We start from the raw sequence: 15,320 nt of genomic DNA on the forward strand, positions 1-15,320 counted from the left end.
TAATAAGTGGTGCTGGGAAAATTGGACAGCTACATGTACAGGAATGAAATTAGAACACTCCCTAACACCATACACAAAAATAATCTCAAAATGGATTAAAGGCCTAAGTGTAAGGCCAGACACTATAAAACTCTTAGAGGAAAACATAGGCAGAACACTCTATGACACAAATCACAGCAAGATCCTTTTTGACCCAGCTCCTAGAGAAATGGAAATAAAAACAAAAATAAACAAATGGGACCTAATGAAACTTAAAAGCTTTTGCACAGCAAAGGAAACCATAAACAAGATGAAAAGACAACCCTCAGAACGGGAGGAAATATTTGCAAACGAAGCAATTGACAAAGGATTAATCTCCAAAATATACAAGCAGCTCATGCAGCTCAACATCAAAAAGACAAAGAACCCAATCCAAAAATGGGCAGAAGACCTAAACAGACATTTCTCCAAAGAAGATATACAGATTGCCAACAAATGCATGAAAGGATGCTCAACATCACTAATCACTAGAGAAATGCAAATCAAAACTACAATGAGGTATCACCTCACACCAGTCAGAATGGCCATCATCAAAAAATCTACAAACAATAAATGCTGGAGAGGGTGTGGAGAAAAGGGAACCCTCTTGCACTGTTTATGGGAATGTAAATTGATACCGCCACTATGGAGAACAGTATGGAGGTTCCTTAAAAAACTAAGAACAAAGCTACGTTATGATACAGCCATCCCACTACTGGGCATATACCCAGAGAAAACCATAATTCAAAAAGACACATGCACCCCAATATTCACTGAGACACTATTTACAATAGCCAGGACATGGGTGCAACCTAGGTGTCCATTGACAGATGAATGGATAAAGAAGATGTGGCACATATATACAATGGAACATTACTCAGCCATAAAAAGAAACGAAATTGAGTTATTTGTAGTTAGGTGGATGGACCTAGAGTCTGTCCTACAGAGTGAAGTAAGTCAGAAAGAGAAAAACAAATACCATATGCTAACACATATATATGGAATCTTAAAAAAAAAAAAAAGGTCATGAAGAATCTAGGGGCAAGACAGGAATAAAGACACAGACCTACTAGAGAATGGACTTGAAGACACGGGGAGGGGGAAGGGTAAGCTGGGGCGAAGTGAGAGAGTGGCATGTAAAATAGATAGCTAGTGGGAAGCCGTCGCATAGTACAGGGAGATCAGCTCCGTGCTTTGTGACCAGCTAGGACGGTGGGATGGGGAGGGTGGGAGGGAGGGAGATGCAAGAGGGAAGAGATATGGGGATATATGTATATGTATAATTGATTCACTTTGTTATAAAGCAGAAACTAACACACCATTGTAAAGCAATTATACTCCAATAAAAATGTCAAAAAAAAAAAAAAAAAAGACCAATAGAAGGGACTTCCCTGGTGGTGCACTGGTTAAGAATCTGCTTGCCAATGCAGGGGACACAGGTTCGAGCCCTGGTCTGGGAAGATCCCATGCCACGGAGCAGCTAAGCCCGTGCACCACCACTACTGAGCCTGTGCTCTAGAGCCTGTGAGCCACAGCTACTGAGCCCATGTGCCACATCTACTGAAGCCCACGGGCCTAGAGCCCGAGCTCTGCAACAAGGGAATCCACTGCAATGAGAGCCCGCTCACCGCAACAAGAGAAAGCACACGCGCAGCAACGAAGACCCAATGCAGCCAAAAATAAAAACAAAACAAAACAAACAAAACCCTCCAAAACCAATAAGCATTTGTATTTATTATGAGTAATTTAAGCCAATTCACATTATAAAAATAATGCCCACATGCCTCTGAATTATGAAGTTAGATGACGATGTTAATCCTAAGTATTGGAGCTGTGTTGTAAAGAGGAAAGTAAAAAAACTAACAAGAAAATGGATGTACATCACATATAAACAAGATTAATTTACTAGGAGGAAATTTCTTCTAACTAAATGCTTGAATTCCTTCTGAAAGATTTTAGTAAATGCCATGAGGTTTGCCAAATGAAAATTTTTTATGAAGTGGTCTAATTAATGATGATGACGATGATGAAGATGAAAAATGTAGGAGTTGATCATTCAAATGAGTTTTCTTTAATAATTTGCTATTCCTACTCCAGTAGTTCAGAAGTACTTTTGGAAACCAGAGACTGAAATTTCACTTAGTTGTAAAACCTTCCTTAGTGAGATGATAGAAAGAAATGAGTGTAAGTCTATTGGTACATCTCCAATCCCTAAACTGATGTAAGGCAGGTATGATAACGAAGGACAAAACTGTTGGAGTTTACAGGAAACCACTGGAAAGATGAGTAAGTCATTTGCTAACAAGTTCATCGGGACAAACTGCCACAGTTAACAGAACGCTAAGTTATTTAAAAAATCCTTCGCATCCTGGGTCCAACTAGCACTTTGTCCACATATTTAAAGAATTAAATTACACGCAAATGTTTGAAAATGATAGGAAGTGAAGAAACAGTGTCTTACCTCACCCTTGTACAGTATATTCGAAACTGGGCAAACAACACAGGCGGTACCAGAACCAAACATCTCCCTCACGCGGTTCTCCTCCACGGCTGTGTTCAGGTCGTCCATGGTGAGGTACCTCTCTGACACCTTAAATTCTCCCTGTTTGGAATAGAAATAAAAATAAATACATTTTTAAGGAAAAGGCATACAAAAAATGCCCGGTGGTATGGACCATTCTACTTTACATTCTGACTGAACTCAGATAATGTCATAATTGTCCTTAGAGGGAAAGCTGGAGAGATTGACACCATCTTATTGAGAAACACACTGAGATGCTGAGCAACCTACTCCAAGGTCACAGCATCTTTAAATGAGATGATGAGAATAGAAAATATAAGATCAGCATGACAGAGTACATGGTATGTTTTAATACATGCCTGCTTTTCTGCCTTTTATTTGTTATCATGGCCAAAGTCTCACAAGTTGATGCACCCCAAGTGCTACTTAATGTGTATTCTAAACTCTATTTATCATAAGAGAAAATATATTGTTATCTAATATTAATAATTATAGCCACCATTTATCGAGCATCCACCACATGCCACGTTCTCTAATTTTTAAGGTGGGTAATATCATCCCCATTTTACAGATGAGGAAATTAAAGTTCAAGGAGGTTGAGTGACACCCTGAAGGCCACACAGCTAGTAAATGGCAGAAACTGGATTTGAACTCAGGTCTGATAATGACTGGCTCCAAATTTGGTCCTCTTTCTACTGTTTCTTTATGGAGTAGAAACAGAGACTGAATTTAAATATCTGAAACATTTCATTACTTTAAAACACAGTGTATTTGGACTTTATTTGAGAAATTACATTGTATATTTTTTCTTCCTAAATTCACTGATTCAGTCGACTTCACAGCAGCAATCGTCTTCCTTCTCTCTGGTGCTGTATTAGGTTGAGTTTAATCATAGAATTACTGGTATACCTGCTCATCGACTTCAGCTGAACTATTTATTTGCTCAAGGATAGGAAGTGGAAAAAAAAATCTGATGCTTTTAAGCTATGTTTAAACTATCTGTTTAATACTCATTCTTTAATCTGTTTAACTCTCATTCTCCTATGTTAGTGGTTAAAGTTCAAAGCTAGTCAGGAGGCTATTTGAATTAAGGGCAACAAAGAATGAATACATTTTTAAAAAATAAGATGAGAGTATTTTTTAAAATCTACAAATCCACAATAGATAAAAATGGAAATCACAGCCCTTGGAAAGATTCAAAACATTAGAAGAAGCATGCATCATGGTGTAAGTATATTTGGAAGGGTAGGGAAATATGCCTGCAACAGAAATATGGCTTTTTATAAGTTTCAACCTATCTCAGTCTGCGATTGCAATTAAGTTGTACAAAGGCAAATAAATAAATAAATAAATGCCAGCAAATCAGCCAAGTGAGAACAAGCTGAGTTCTGCGTTGTGGAAAAGAAAAGAAAAGAAAAAAAAATCTCTTGTACATAAACAGAATTCTTTTTACTCTGCTCACCCTCACTTATTTTTGGACAATTTCCCCTACCTGGCAAACAGTGGTAACCCCCCGCGTGCCTCTTGGCATTTGTGTCTCACAGTTTTAAAAATAAATTATAGCTAAGGAGTCAGGAAGAAACTTCCTCTATAATAACCTATTTTTCATGCTAGCAAATCATTAGCATGGGGGAATTTCCACTTGGAACTTCTCATCAAACCTTCTGTACTTGGTTGATTTTTTTCTTTAATAAAACAAAAATCACTGAGCTTGGAAAATACATCTTTCCAATTGAAAACACAATTAGGACAGGGCAAGCTGTTTGAAATTATACCAACAGTTTGTAAATGTCATGCCCAATGCGCCAGCCAGCATGCGGCAGTTGGGTCTTGTCTACTTCAGGGTTTTGAGAATTATTTATAGCACGTTTTCTCTATTTCCAAAGCCTTTTCCAGAGAAACTGTGCTCTCGTAGACGTGTGTGTTTCTAAACATTTGTCCTATTAGCACTGTTTCACCACAGTCTGCTCAAAGCCTTTTCTTGTCCCCTGGAGACCATTTCAATACATGGGTCAAAAGTCCCATCCAGGAACCTTTGCCAGATTAATCAACTCATTCAATATTCATTTGAATATGCTAAGTCACTTCCAATACCGAATGGTTTAACACACGTGCCTGTGTCACTTGAATCAGAAAGGCTACTGAAAACAACTTTACATTTGCTTGAATGGTTAGATGTTAAAATAAGCATGTATGTGAATTTGGGAGGACAGGGGGCAAGAAGGAGGGAGAAAGAAGGCCGTGAAACTAATACTGTCATGTTAGTAAGCATTTATATGTCAGTAAAATTCTTTAACTTCTAGCACGGTTACACTGGAATAAACAGAGAAAGGGAAGGACTACGTACCACTGCCATTTGGAAACAACACACTCAGACTTGAAAAGTTAAAGGCCGGTGAAAAGGAAGCCCTCGGAGGATAAACCAGGTGAGTCGGTAGGAGACACCTGGTATAAAGCTTGAGACTAGTACTAGAATACTTCTTCACTAGGACGACCTGCTGAACTGGTTTCTGCCTGCCCTCCCTACAGACAATACTTACTTGATAGTCTCACCAAGACAGTCCTTCTAGAAGAGTTCTTTTCACTCAAGTTAAGATTTAAAGATTAGACAGCATTGGTTGGAACTACAGGATATTATTTCAATACTACGCTGGACTTTTTTTGATTACTTTTTGTTCCATGCTTATAAAAGTGGTTCATGTCAAAGGCACCCACCCACTTGTGTGCCAGGTCCAGGATGCTCTGCCTTGTCACTCCTGGAAGAATGATGCCATCTAGCGGAGGAGTTGCCAGTTCTTCCTCTGTCAATTAGAAATTGGAATAGTTTCAAACTTTATTAGCCATGCCTTTTATCAACAGCCGCTAAAAAGTTTCTTGCAATTTTGCTGGTAGTAAACATGAAAAGGAGGTCACTGTTCTGCATTGTCAAACTTTCCAAGTCAACTCATACTTCAGGCAGATCCTTATGTTTTAAAAAAAAAAAAAAAGGAACAAGGAGATCAGTCATCCTACCACCTTCAATTTATCCTTAACCTGTGAAAAATGAGATGGCTTCCCACTAACAAACAGTAAGAGTTATAAAATACTCTTAAGAGGAACATTCCAAAGTCAAAATTTACCTCAGTGGATTAAAGCTGGTTAGTAATTAGGATAATGTAGATAGACCCTTACTCAGAAACACTGGGCATTACCAAACCTTCTATGAATACTGTGGAGAAACCCAGCCCTAAGAGGTGTCCGTGCCCACTCAGGCCATCACTGCTCCCACACTGGCCTTTGACAAGTCTATCCAGAGTGATTTTCAAGCCTGGTGAAGTATCCACATCAAATATGGAGATGTTGACTTCACCCTCTGAGATTCAGATGTAATGGGCTCAGAGTGGGCTCAGGCATGTATATGGCTAACAAAGAAATAATAAAGAGAGAAGGGGCTTCCCTGGTGGTACAGTGGTTAAGAATCTGCCTGCCAATGTAGGGGACACGGGTTCGAGCCCTGGTCCGGGAAGATCTCACATGCCGCAGAGCAACTAAGCCTGTGAGCCACAACTGCTGAGCCTGCGCTCTAGAGCCTGCAAATCACAACTACTGAGCCCGCAAGCCTAGAGCCCGTGCTCCGCAACAAGAGAAGCCACGGCAGTGAGAAACCTGCACACCGCAACAAAGAGTAGCCCCCGCTCGCCACAACTAGAGAAAGCCTGCACACAGCAACGAAGACCCAATGCAGCCAAAACTAAATAAATAAATTCAAAAAAAAAAAAGAAGGAAAAAAAGAAATCCAAAAAGAACCAAAATAACACTCCACGGGTGACTCACAGACCCAAGGCCCAGACACGGGTCTACTCTGAGAATGACCGCAGACACTCCCAACCATGGTGAGGGCTGGCATTATGACCTGTCTGCAGGAGTCAGTGTGGTCCGCCAGCCACAAAGCCTCCTTACAGAAGGATGCCTCTGGTACTCAACATCCGCCCTCCTCCTCACCTCTGGCACCCAGGAAGCTGAATCTAGTGAGAAATTCAAACCTTCAACCATCACTTTATATACACGTTGAGCCTTATAACAGATGATGGGTTGCCCATCATGTGTCTGCAGAGGAATTCACAAGGATGCTGGAAAGGATCACTGGGTAGCTAAAGCAGTGTAGAAATCAGTCTTTGAGCTCCAAAGCCATTTGATGCAGGCAAAAAAGACTTTAGAAATCACCTAGTGCAATCCTTATTTTATAGAAGGATAAACTGAGGCCCTAAAAACATAAGTGACTTGCCAAGGTTGGTGACACTGGGGACCAGTCGGGACCAGAGCCTAAGTCTCCCAACACTGTGGCCACCGCCCTTTCTTTCGTAAACTGTGGTCTGGGCTCACCCACTCCACTGTGGCCACATCAGACATCCTCGACAACCCAGCTCTCTGGAAGACTGGAACTGTTATGTTCATTCCTGTGTCCCCTCAGCAATGTGCCTGGCCCTAAGTGGTATGTAATAAATGTTTTTGAATAAGGAAATAAATGAATAATCCTTTTTGCTAGGATACAGCAGTATGATTTCTTTGAATTTTATTTCTAAAAATTATCTGCTGAAAATCACTTCTCAAAAGAAGAAAATTTGTTCTTGGCAATGTTCTTAGGGCTACTTTTTGTCTTGTTTAGAAGTGTTTGTCTCAAAATAAACATGTGTTTTGCAATAGCAAGCTAGCTGGCTATATAAATGTATAGATCTATATGTGTGTACACGTATGCATACACACTGCACACATATAGACAAACACTTCTAGTGTTCCCAAACGGGACCATTCCTAATACTTGCTGAGCTCTAAGACGGCATAAAGTTAAATGAAAACAGCGGCCCCTCATGTGCAAATGCAGTTTTGTGAAATATATTTAACATCCAAAACTATAACCACTAGCTTGAGGTCAAGGAACAGAACATCTGCTTCTCTGGTTGCCAGACAGAGATGATGACATGACAACATTTGGGTGAGAAATATTCATTTTCCTCTGCAACCACAAACATGATTACAAGAGCCAAAACGGGCTCCAGATTGCTCAACAGGAGGAAAAGAGAGCCTACGAATGAAGCTTGTTCTTGACAGAGAAATCATTTTGGGGAGATGAAGGATTTAGAAGCAATAACAGCTGGATTCATCTGTGACTTCCCAAATTCAAGCACTAATGGAAACCAGGAATACTCCAAACACCATCAGTACAATTCTTCATTCGTTCAACAATATACACTGAGTGTCTATCAGTATCAGTGCCGTTGGCTGTTCTAAGCACTTTGGGTACAGCAGTGAACCAAACCGATGTAACTCCTTGCTCACTTTCTAACAAGCAGAGGCAAACAATTATATTAAATTGTATGTCAGATGATGGAGGCAAAAAAGGGGGGAGGCGATGGGGAGTGCTGGGGGAGAGAGTTTAAGAGTGGTATTAAGGAATCCAGGGAAAGCCTTACTGAGAATGGGGTATGTGGCAAAGACTTGAAGGAGGGGGGCTAGCAGCCATGCAGGAAGAGTACTCCAAGCAGAGGCGCTGTAAATGCCTCCCGAAACCAACTGTGAACTCAGCCACAACTGACTCTTACTCTCAAGGTAGCTCCAGTGTCTGGTACAAGATAAAACTGTTTTCTCAACAGTGAATAGCAAGTGTGTGTGTTAAATTACTCATCAACGGAATAAAAAAGGAGAATACGGGGCCATGAGATCTTACAACCACGGCTGCTGTTACTGGAATCAAAACCCACATGAATAGATAAACAACAAGGACCTACTACTATATAGCACAAGGAACTATACTCGGTATTCTGTAATAACCTATAAGGGGAAAGAATCTGAAAAAGTATATATATACACACACACACACATATATGTATATATAACTGAATCACTTTGTTGTACACCTGAAACTAACACAACATTGTAAATCAGCTATACTTCAATTTAAAAACAAAAGTAAGAGCTCGAGGCTTTTCAGGGCATGAGCCACCTCACCTCCTTGCACGGCCTTGCAATAAACCTTTCTCTGCTCCAAAAACAAAAACAAAGACAAACAAAACAAAAAAACACATGAGTTTCAGGCCAAGTGCCACAAAATAGTGCACAGCCCTGTGGCAGCCACCTTGTCCCAAAGGAGCAGTGAGAGTGGGTGCTCATGGGAAGAACTCTGCTTTTGGTAAAGTTGGGGAGTGGGGGAGGAAAATCAATATCTTTCTGATTTTCAACACATTATTCTTTGTATTTTCCTAAAGCCACATGGTATAAATCAAAGTTACGGGAGTTGCTTCAATGTCTTTTTTTTTTTTTTAAGCCCAAAGGTTATTCCTGACATTCTACTCACTTCTCTCAGAGTACTGTTCAAACATTTATTCCATTTCCTTTCTCCTTCCTTCAAATTTTATCTGATCTGGCAGGTGAACAGCCTCAAATTGACGGAGGATCTTCACATTAAAACTAAAGTTATCTCACGCAACCATAACCTGAAGAATAACTCTTAAGGTCTTGTATATTTTATAAGAGCCAGACAGAAATTCATTCATTTCTCTTCTGACTTTTAAAAGCCATGGTGCAAGTGGTTCATGATTACTGTTTGCATAAGGGGTCATTTTTCATCAGGACAGTTTCTGGTGTTTCTGGTTAAATCATGCAGCTCTGATTCAGACTGTGCTTAAATCCTGACATCTCCCATCCATAAATAAGGATGGTGCCACTTCTGTATGATGTAACTGGTTTTGTTTGGGGTTGTGTGGGTTTTCTGGGGGGTGCGGATGGCAGTGGGCAAGTGGAAAGAATGAGCTGAATCAATTTATTATCTCCTAAGTAATACTGCCTGTCCAACACTGGCTGTCAACTTTCAAGCACGCCTTTTTTTTTTTTTTTTTTTTTTTTTTTGCGGTATGCAGTCCTCTCACTTTTGTGGCCTCTCCCGTTGCGGAGCACAGGCTCTGGACGCTCAGGCTCAGCAGCCATGGCTCATGGGCCCAGCCGCTCTGCAGCATGTGGGATCCTCCCAGACCGGGGCACGAACCCGTGTCCCCTGCATCGGCAGGCAGACTCTCAACCACTGCGCCACCAGGCAAGCCCCCAAGCACGGCTTTTGATACAGGTCATATGAAATAACTCAAATTTAGAAATCACAAATATTCCAGTACAAATTTTGTTTTTCAAGAGTGTCAAGTACAAACAGCAGGTATGGAAGGATGAGCATGATCTATACCTGGCTTTTCGTATGCTAAGGATTACCAGTGGTCAACCCCAGGACACAGCGTGCTCACTACACCTTCTGTTTATTCTAACTCTGACTGAAATACAAGGCTCATCTTATAACTCTGCCAGTAATGCTCAAGTCAGCTCTGAAGTCAGTCACATTTGAATCACCATTTTCCTCTATTTGTAGCCAAATAACAAAAGAGCAATAGAGGCTACTATAGCTGCTTTAAAATTAAAATTTCATGTACAATTTTAATTAAAACCAATCCCGAGACTTCACAAGTATTTAGAAACTTATCATTTTACACTTCTTGTCTCGGTACTGTGAAATGAACAGCCTAAAGAATGTAAGCAGGCCTAAAAATGTTTTTAAATTTTTTGACTATTAAAATTCTAATGAAAATAAATGGATATATATGTATTTTTCCCTCCATTATTGGGAAAAATACCATTTAATCTAATACCATAGACTTTGCCAAAACATCACTGAACTGCTGTGGTCTCTGCCAACTAATTAAAAAAACTAATCGCAAAGAGGGATAAAGTGAGCATTCAGGATATTAAAGGTAACAAAGAAGTACTGATTTTTATAGTAACATATATTAATAGTCTCAAATGAACCAGAATCTAAAAACAATACCCAAATAGATCGATCTGTCCTTAAAAATAGTGTTCTTCATTCAAATTGAGCTCCAGAGTAAATCTGGAAGGCTTCTAATGTATTGTCAAAATATGCAGAAAGGGCACAGGTTCGTGCCCCGGTCCGGGAAGATCTCACAAGCCGCGGAGCGGCTGGGCCCGTGAGCCATGGCCGCTGAGCCTGTGCTCTGCAACAGCAGAGGCCACAACAGTGAGAGGCCCGCGTACCACACAAAAAAAAAAAAGCAGAAAGGGCAATGATTGTTAAATGAATTACAACAAGAGAGTACACTCAATTTCGTATCAGTAGAAACAGTAGACTGTGTTTATTACTACAGCATTTTATACATAGTATATGGTAAATAACCACTGAATTGATCCGAGACCCATCTCCAAATGCAAGGGATTTCAGATAGGAAAAATGATAAGATGGTAAAGGGGATAAGGCTGCATATCTTCAAATTGTGGAGATTTAAATTCCTTCAGTTGGGACTTCCCTGGTGGCACAGTGGTTAAGAATCTGCCTGCCAATGCAGGCGACACAGGTTCGAGCCCTGGTCCAGGAAGATCCCACATGCCACGGAGCAACTAAGCCCGTGTGCCACAACTACTGAGCCTGCGAGCCACAGCTACTGAGCCCACATGCCACAACTGCTGAGGCCCGCGTGCCTAGAGCCTGTGCTCTGCAGCAGGAGAAGCCACCGCAACGAGAGGCCCGTGCACCGCAACGAAGAGTAGCCCCCGCTCACCACAACTACAGAAAGCCCACACGCAGCAACGAAGACCCAACACAGCCAAAAATAAATAAATAAATAAATTCCTTCAGTTGACATCTCAGTAGTAAGTACATCTAAAGCCAAAAAACAAAAATAAAACTCAAAATCTTTATAAATGCTGTAAACTTAAACTCATGTTTACTTGGACAGCAAAAGCACAGAATTTCTTAGATTTTGCAAGCGTGTTACTTATTCTCTTGTTCTAAGGTTCTAGTTCTTTTCTTTCCAGTCCCACTGAAAATGACTCAAAAAGAGCCAAGATCTGAAATCTGAGTGGATTACCTCCATCTTCATTTATCCAGTAAAGAAAAAGATTCATTGTTCCAACTTCAGTTATCTGATTATCCTCTCCATAGAGCCACAGAACCTGCTGACACGCGTTATCCATTGCTTCACATTGGGCAAAGAGAGATGAGCCGTAATTCCTTTTAAGAAAGAGGAAACATACTGATTATGACTATACTTCAGCTCCTACCTCCCAGTAAGTCTTTAATTCATGTGTGGATGTAGTCAATGTACTGTTTTTAATAATATATACTCTCTAGTTAACTGCATAATATTAAAGGAAACCCATTAGAGAACCTAAATGGTCTAATTGCACTCATTTGAGAAAGAGAGAGCAAAGAAAAATCATGGAATTCTAACTTGAAAGGTTAAACACAGGTAAATAGACAAGTTAGCAACACTTAAAAACTTATTATTTTTTTCACATACCAATCAATTTTACATTTCATTTAAACCCCACACCAACACTGTGAGTTAGCCACGATCATTATTTCCATGGTTCAGATGAGAAACTGAGGCTTAGAGAAGTAACTACTATGAAGTTACAGCTATTAATTAGCAGAGCACCAACCCTGCGCTCTGAGACCTTTCAGTATAACCAAGAAACGCCTAATGTCCAAGGTCTAAATTCCCTAAAAGGTGAGGCAAGATGTTAAAAATCCTGATTTTAACCAAAAAGTATTCCAAAAGCCTGTTTTTCTCAACCAGCACTATTCACCTTGGATTACTCAAAATCAAAGGAACATGGCATATCTTCCTGGAATGACAATGGAGTTTAGTAGTTTATTCATTCGTTACCTGACTCCTAGGAGAAGCTTAAGTAAACTTGTTAGGGGAACACTTTCCTCTGTGAATCAGAGTGTAAGATACAATTGACATTTCACACACACACACACACACACACACACACACACACACACACACGGCCCGTGGAGAATAAACTCAAACTACAGAGATAAGAAACTGAAATATCTTGGAATTGACTTTTTTTAAGAAGATATATTTCCACAAATGGTCTGTCATTTGGAAGGAGAACTGAATTCTAAACTAAACAGAAATATTAATGTTCCTTATACCTTAAAATTTCATTTGGAGGGTGGGAAGGAGGGAGATGCAAGAGGGAAGAGATATGGGAACATATGTATACGTATAACTGATTCACTTTGTTATAAAGCAGAAACTAACCCACCATTGGAAAGCAATTATACTCCAATAAAGATGTTTAAAAAAAAATTTCATTTGGCATGGGTAGATTCATTCATAACGATGCCTGGCTCTCACTGTCCGCATTAATGAGTTCTCCAATTTTCTGTTGCTTTAGGAGAAAAGGAAGTAATATTTTAAATTTATCTTTTATTAAACTTAAATGGGAAAATTATGGAGTATAATACAAAATATGAATCAATGTTTTAGATAAAACATGAGAGTCCTCAAATAAGTGTGATGCTCGCTTGCCTTTCTATGCCCCTGGTTATATAATTCACTTTCCTTGGCTTTCAGGATAGTAGCAAACAAGTTTGAGAAGAACTGCCATGACAGTTAGGCATAGGAAATAAATCCTAGGCCCACCTCGGACTATGAACCCCCAGAAGTACACAGAAATAATCAAACATATAACAATAACTGCTACAAAGCATTAATGTTACCTTCTACAAAAAACCCACCTAGGCCTTTTAATGATCTCTTTTACACCTGGGCAAGATTAAAAACTATAGTATCGTCTAAGTCAAAGTGTAAGGTAAGCACAAAAGCCATATATCATAGTGGCTACGTGCCATTCTCATCTGCACACATACTCTTCCCACTATATTCTCTTCGGCTCTTCCCACGGAGCCAAGTCATTCTGCTTGGGTTGACAATCATAGCATCTTGTCCTGCCACAACTGAACAAAAAAAAGGGTGGGCAAGTAACTAAGCTGCTCATAAGTTCTTCTTTGAGTTCATTCACTCATTCATTTTAATGTATGAAACCTGAAAGATGTATTTTCTCCCTTTGAGAGGAGTGGCAGCTTGTGTGCTATGACGTAAGCCTGGGTCTACTGTGTCCATAATCACCAGCCTTCAAAGGAGAAGGCATCTGAAGTAGGACAGCCCTAAGTTAACACATAGCCAGAAGCTATGACAAGAGATGGAGGTAGGACGGAAGCAGAGGGAAAGGGAGGGAAGAGGGATTGGGGAGGAAGCAGCATGGGCAGGACACAGGCAAGGGCAGAAGAAACCTGGCAACAATGATTTGAGCTCCTATTAGAACACAGCCACCATCCCACTTACATGAGCCAATCAATCCCTTCTCTGCTTAAGATGGTGTGAGCTGGTTTTCTGACTTGTAACTCAAAGGCTACTGACTAATAACTAAACTATTCTAGAAAGCTATGGGAAACAGGCATCATGCTATAGGGCTATTGCAATCTGGGGCATGAAGGGGTTTACTCAATCCAAGGTGTTAAGATTCCTTTAAAAGACCCTCAATATGTATACTTCAAAACACAGGTAATAAAATGTAAATTATCGGTCAATCTGGAGATGACACAATTCTGATATGCAGGAGGCTTTTGTTTTTAATGGCAAATAGGCAATAACTGAGTTCAATCATGAGTACTTTTGAATGAGTCTAAACCAGGCTGCAGGGGGAGTCTAGTAGAAAGAGCGTGGGTTTGGAGCCAGCAGGCCCAGATGCAGCTCTTTTGCTTCTACTATTGGGTTATAAATGAACTAAAGCAAGTCGGTTCCTATTTTACATCACTGATTCATTTGGCAAGTAAAAATACTCGCTTGATATACTGCATAGATTGTTTGGCAAAAATAAAATAATAAAAGTTAAGAAACAGGCTATATAAGCCTGTTATATCCTAATGAAATTAAGGTTGTTTTTTAATGACTATTTTAATTGACTTTTCTCTAGTTCATAAGATAAACTTGTTGAGACAAACATCTGAAGACAAAGAAACAATTCCTCTCCTAAGTATAATGCCCTTTGGTCTGTTCAAAAGCACATAGAGGGCTTCCCTGGTGGCGCAGTGGTTGAGAGTCCGCCTGCCGATGCAGGGGACACGGGTTCGTGCCCCGGTCCGGGAAGATCCCACATGCTGCGGAGCGGCTGGGCCCGTGAGCCACGGCCGCTGAGCCTGCGCGTCTGGAGCCTGTGCTCCGCAACGGGAGAGGCCACAGCAGTGAGGGGCCCGCGTACCGCAAAAAAAAAAAAAAAAAAAGGCACATAGAGAATTTTCAGTGTGAATATCTAGCCTTTCAAAGAAACTTCTAAAAACAAACATACACTTTTGAGAGCATGGCTGAATCAAAACCATGGCTCCCCAGCATCATAAAGCTACTTGGGCAGGAAAAAGAATTAAAGACCCCGACTGCTTCAGTGCATTGAAAGGAAACGGAGTATTTATTTATAGGTGGTGTTTTTCCCCAAACACAAGTGTGTATCAAAATTCCCTCTCAGTACTTCGCTGGTGGCGCAGTGGTTAAGAATCCATCTGCCAATGCAGGGGACACGGATTTGATCCCTGGTCTGGGACGATCCCACATGCTATGGGGCAACTAAGCCCGTGCACCACAACTACTGAGCCTGAGCCTCAACTACTGAAGCCCACGTGCTCTGGGGCCTGCGTGCTGCAACTACTGGGCCCGCCTGCTGCAACTACTGAAGCCCGTGCACCTAGAGCCCGTGCTCTGCAATAAGAGAAGCCACCGCACCGCAGTGAGGAGTAGCCCCCGCTCGCCGCAACTAGAGAAAGCCCGCGCGCAGCAATGAAGACCCACGCAACCAAAAAAAATTCTCTCAGGTGTAAACTGTATTATTAATGGCCACAGGGTAATTGATACCTTGGTAATATATTTGGGTTTCCTCCCATGTGCTGCCAATATTCAGAAGA

At 40.7% G+C, this 15,320-nt stretch overlaps 1 protein-coding gene across 5 annotated transcripts in view; it reads right to left on the bottom strand.

The window, feature by feature from the left end:
• BCAT1 (branched chain amino acid transaminase 1) overlaps positions 1–15,320 on the bottom strand; it is a 226,942-nt gene that overhangs the window by 136,548 nt on the left and 75,074 nt on the right. For all 5 annotated transcript variants that reach the window (XM_089920385.1, XM_089920387.1, XM_089920388.1 and 2 more), the window contains exons 7-9: positions 11,437–11,579; positions 5,255–5,340; positions 2,480–2,620 (exon numbers count right to left, since the gene is read on the bottom strand). In XM_089920385.1, coding sequence (XP_089776511.1) covers positions 2,480–2,620; positions 5,255–5,340; positions 11,437–11,579 — 370 coding nt within the window. The remainder of the gene's footprint in view (positions 1–2,479; positions 2,621–5,254; positions 5,341–11,436; positions 11,580–15,320) is intronic.

Source organism: Delphinapterus leucas, chromosome 11 (assembly GCF_059928025.1).
Source record: "Delphinapterus leucas isolate spDelLeu-1000000601 "Yukka" chromosome 11, BTC_Dleu_Yukka2, whole genome shotgun sequence".
Taxonomy (NCBI): Eukaryota; Metazoa; Chordata; class Mammalia; order Artiodactyla; family Monodontidae; genus Delphinapterus; species Delphinapterus leucas.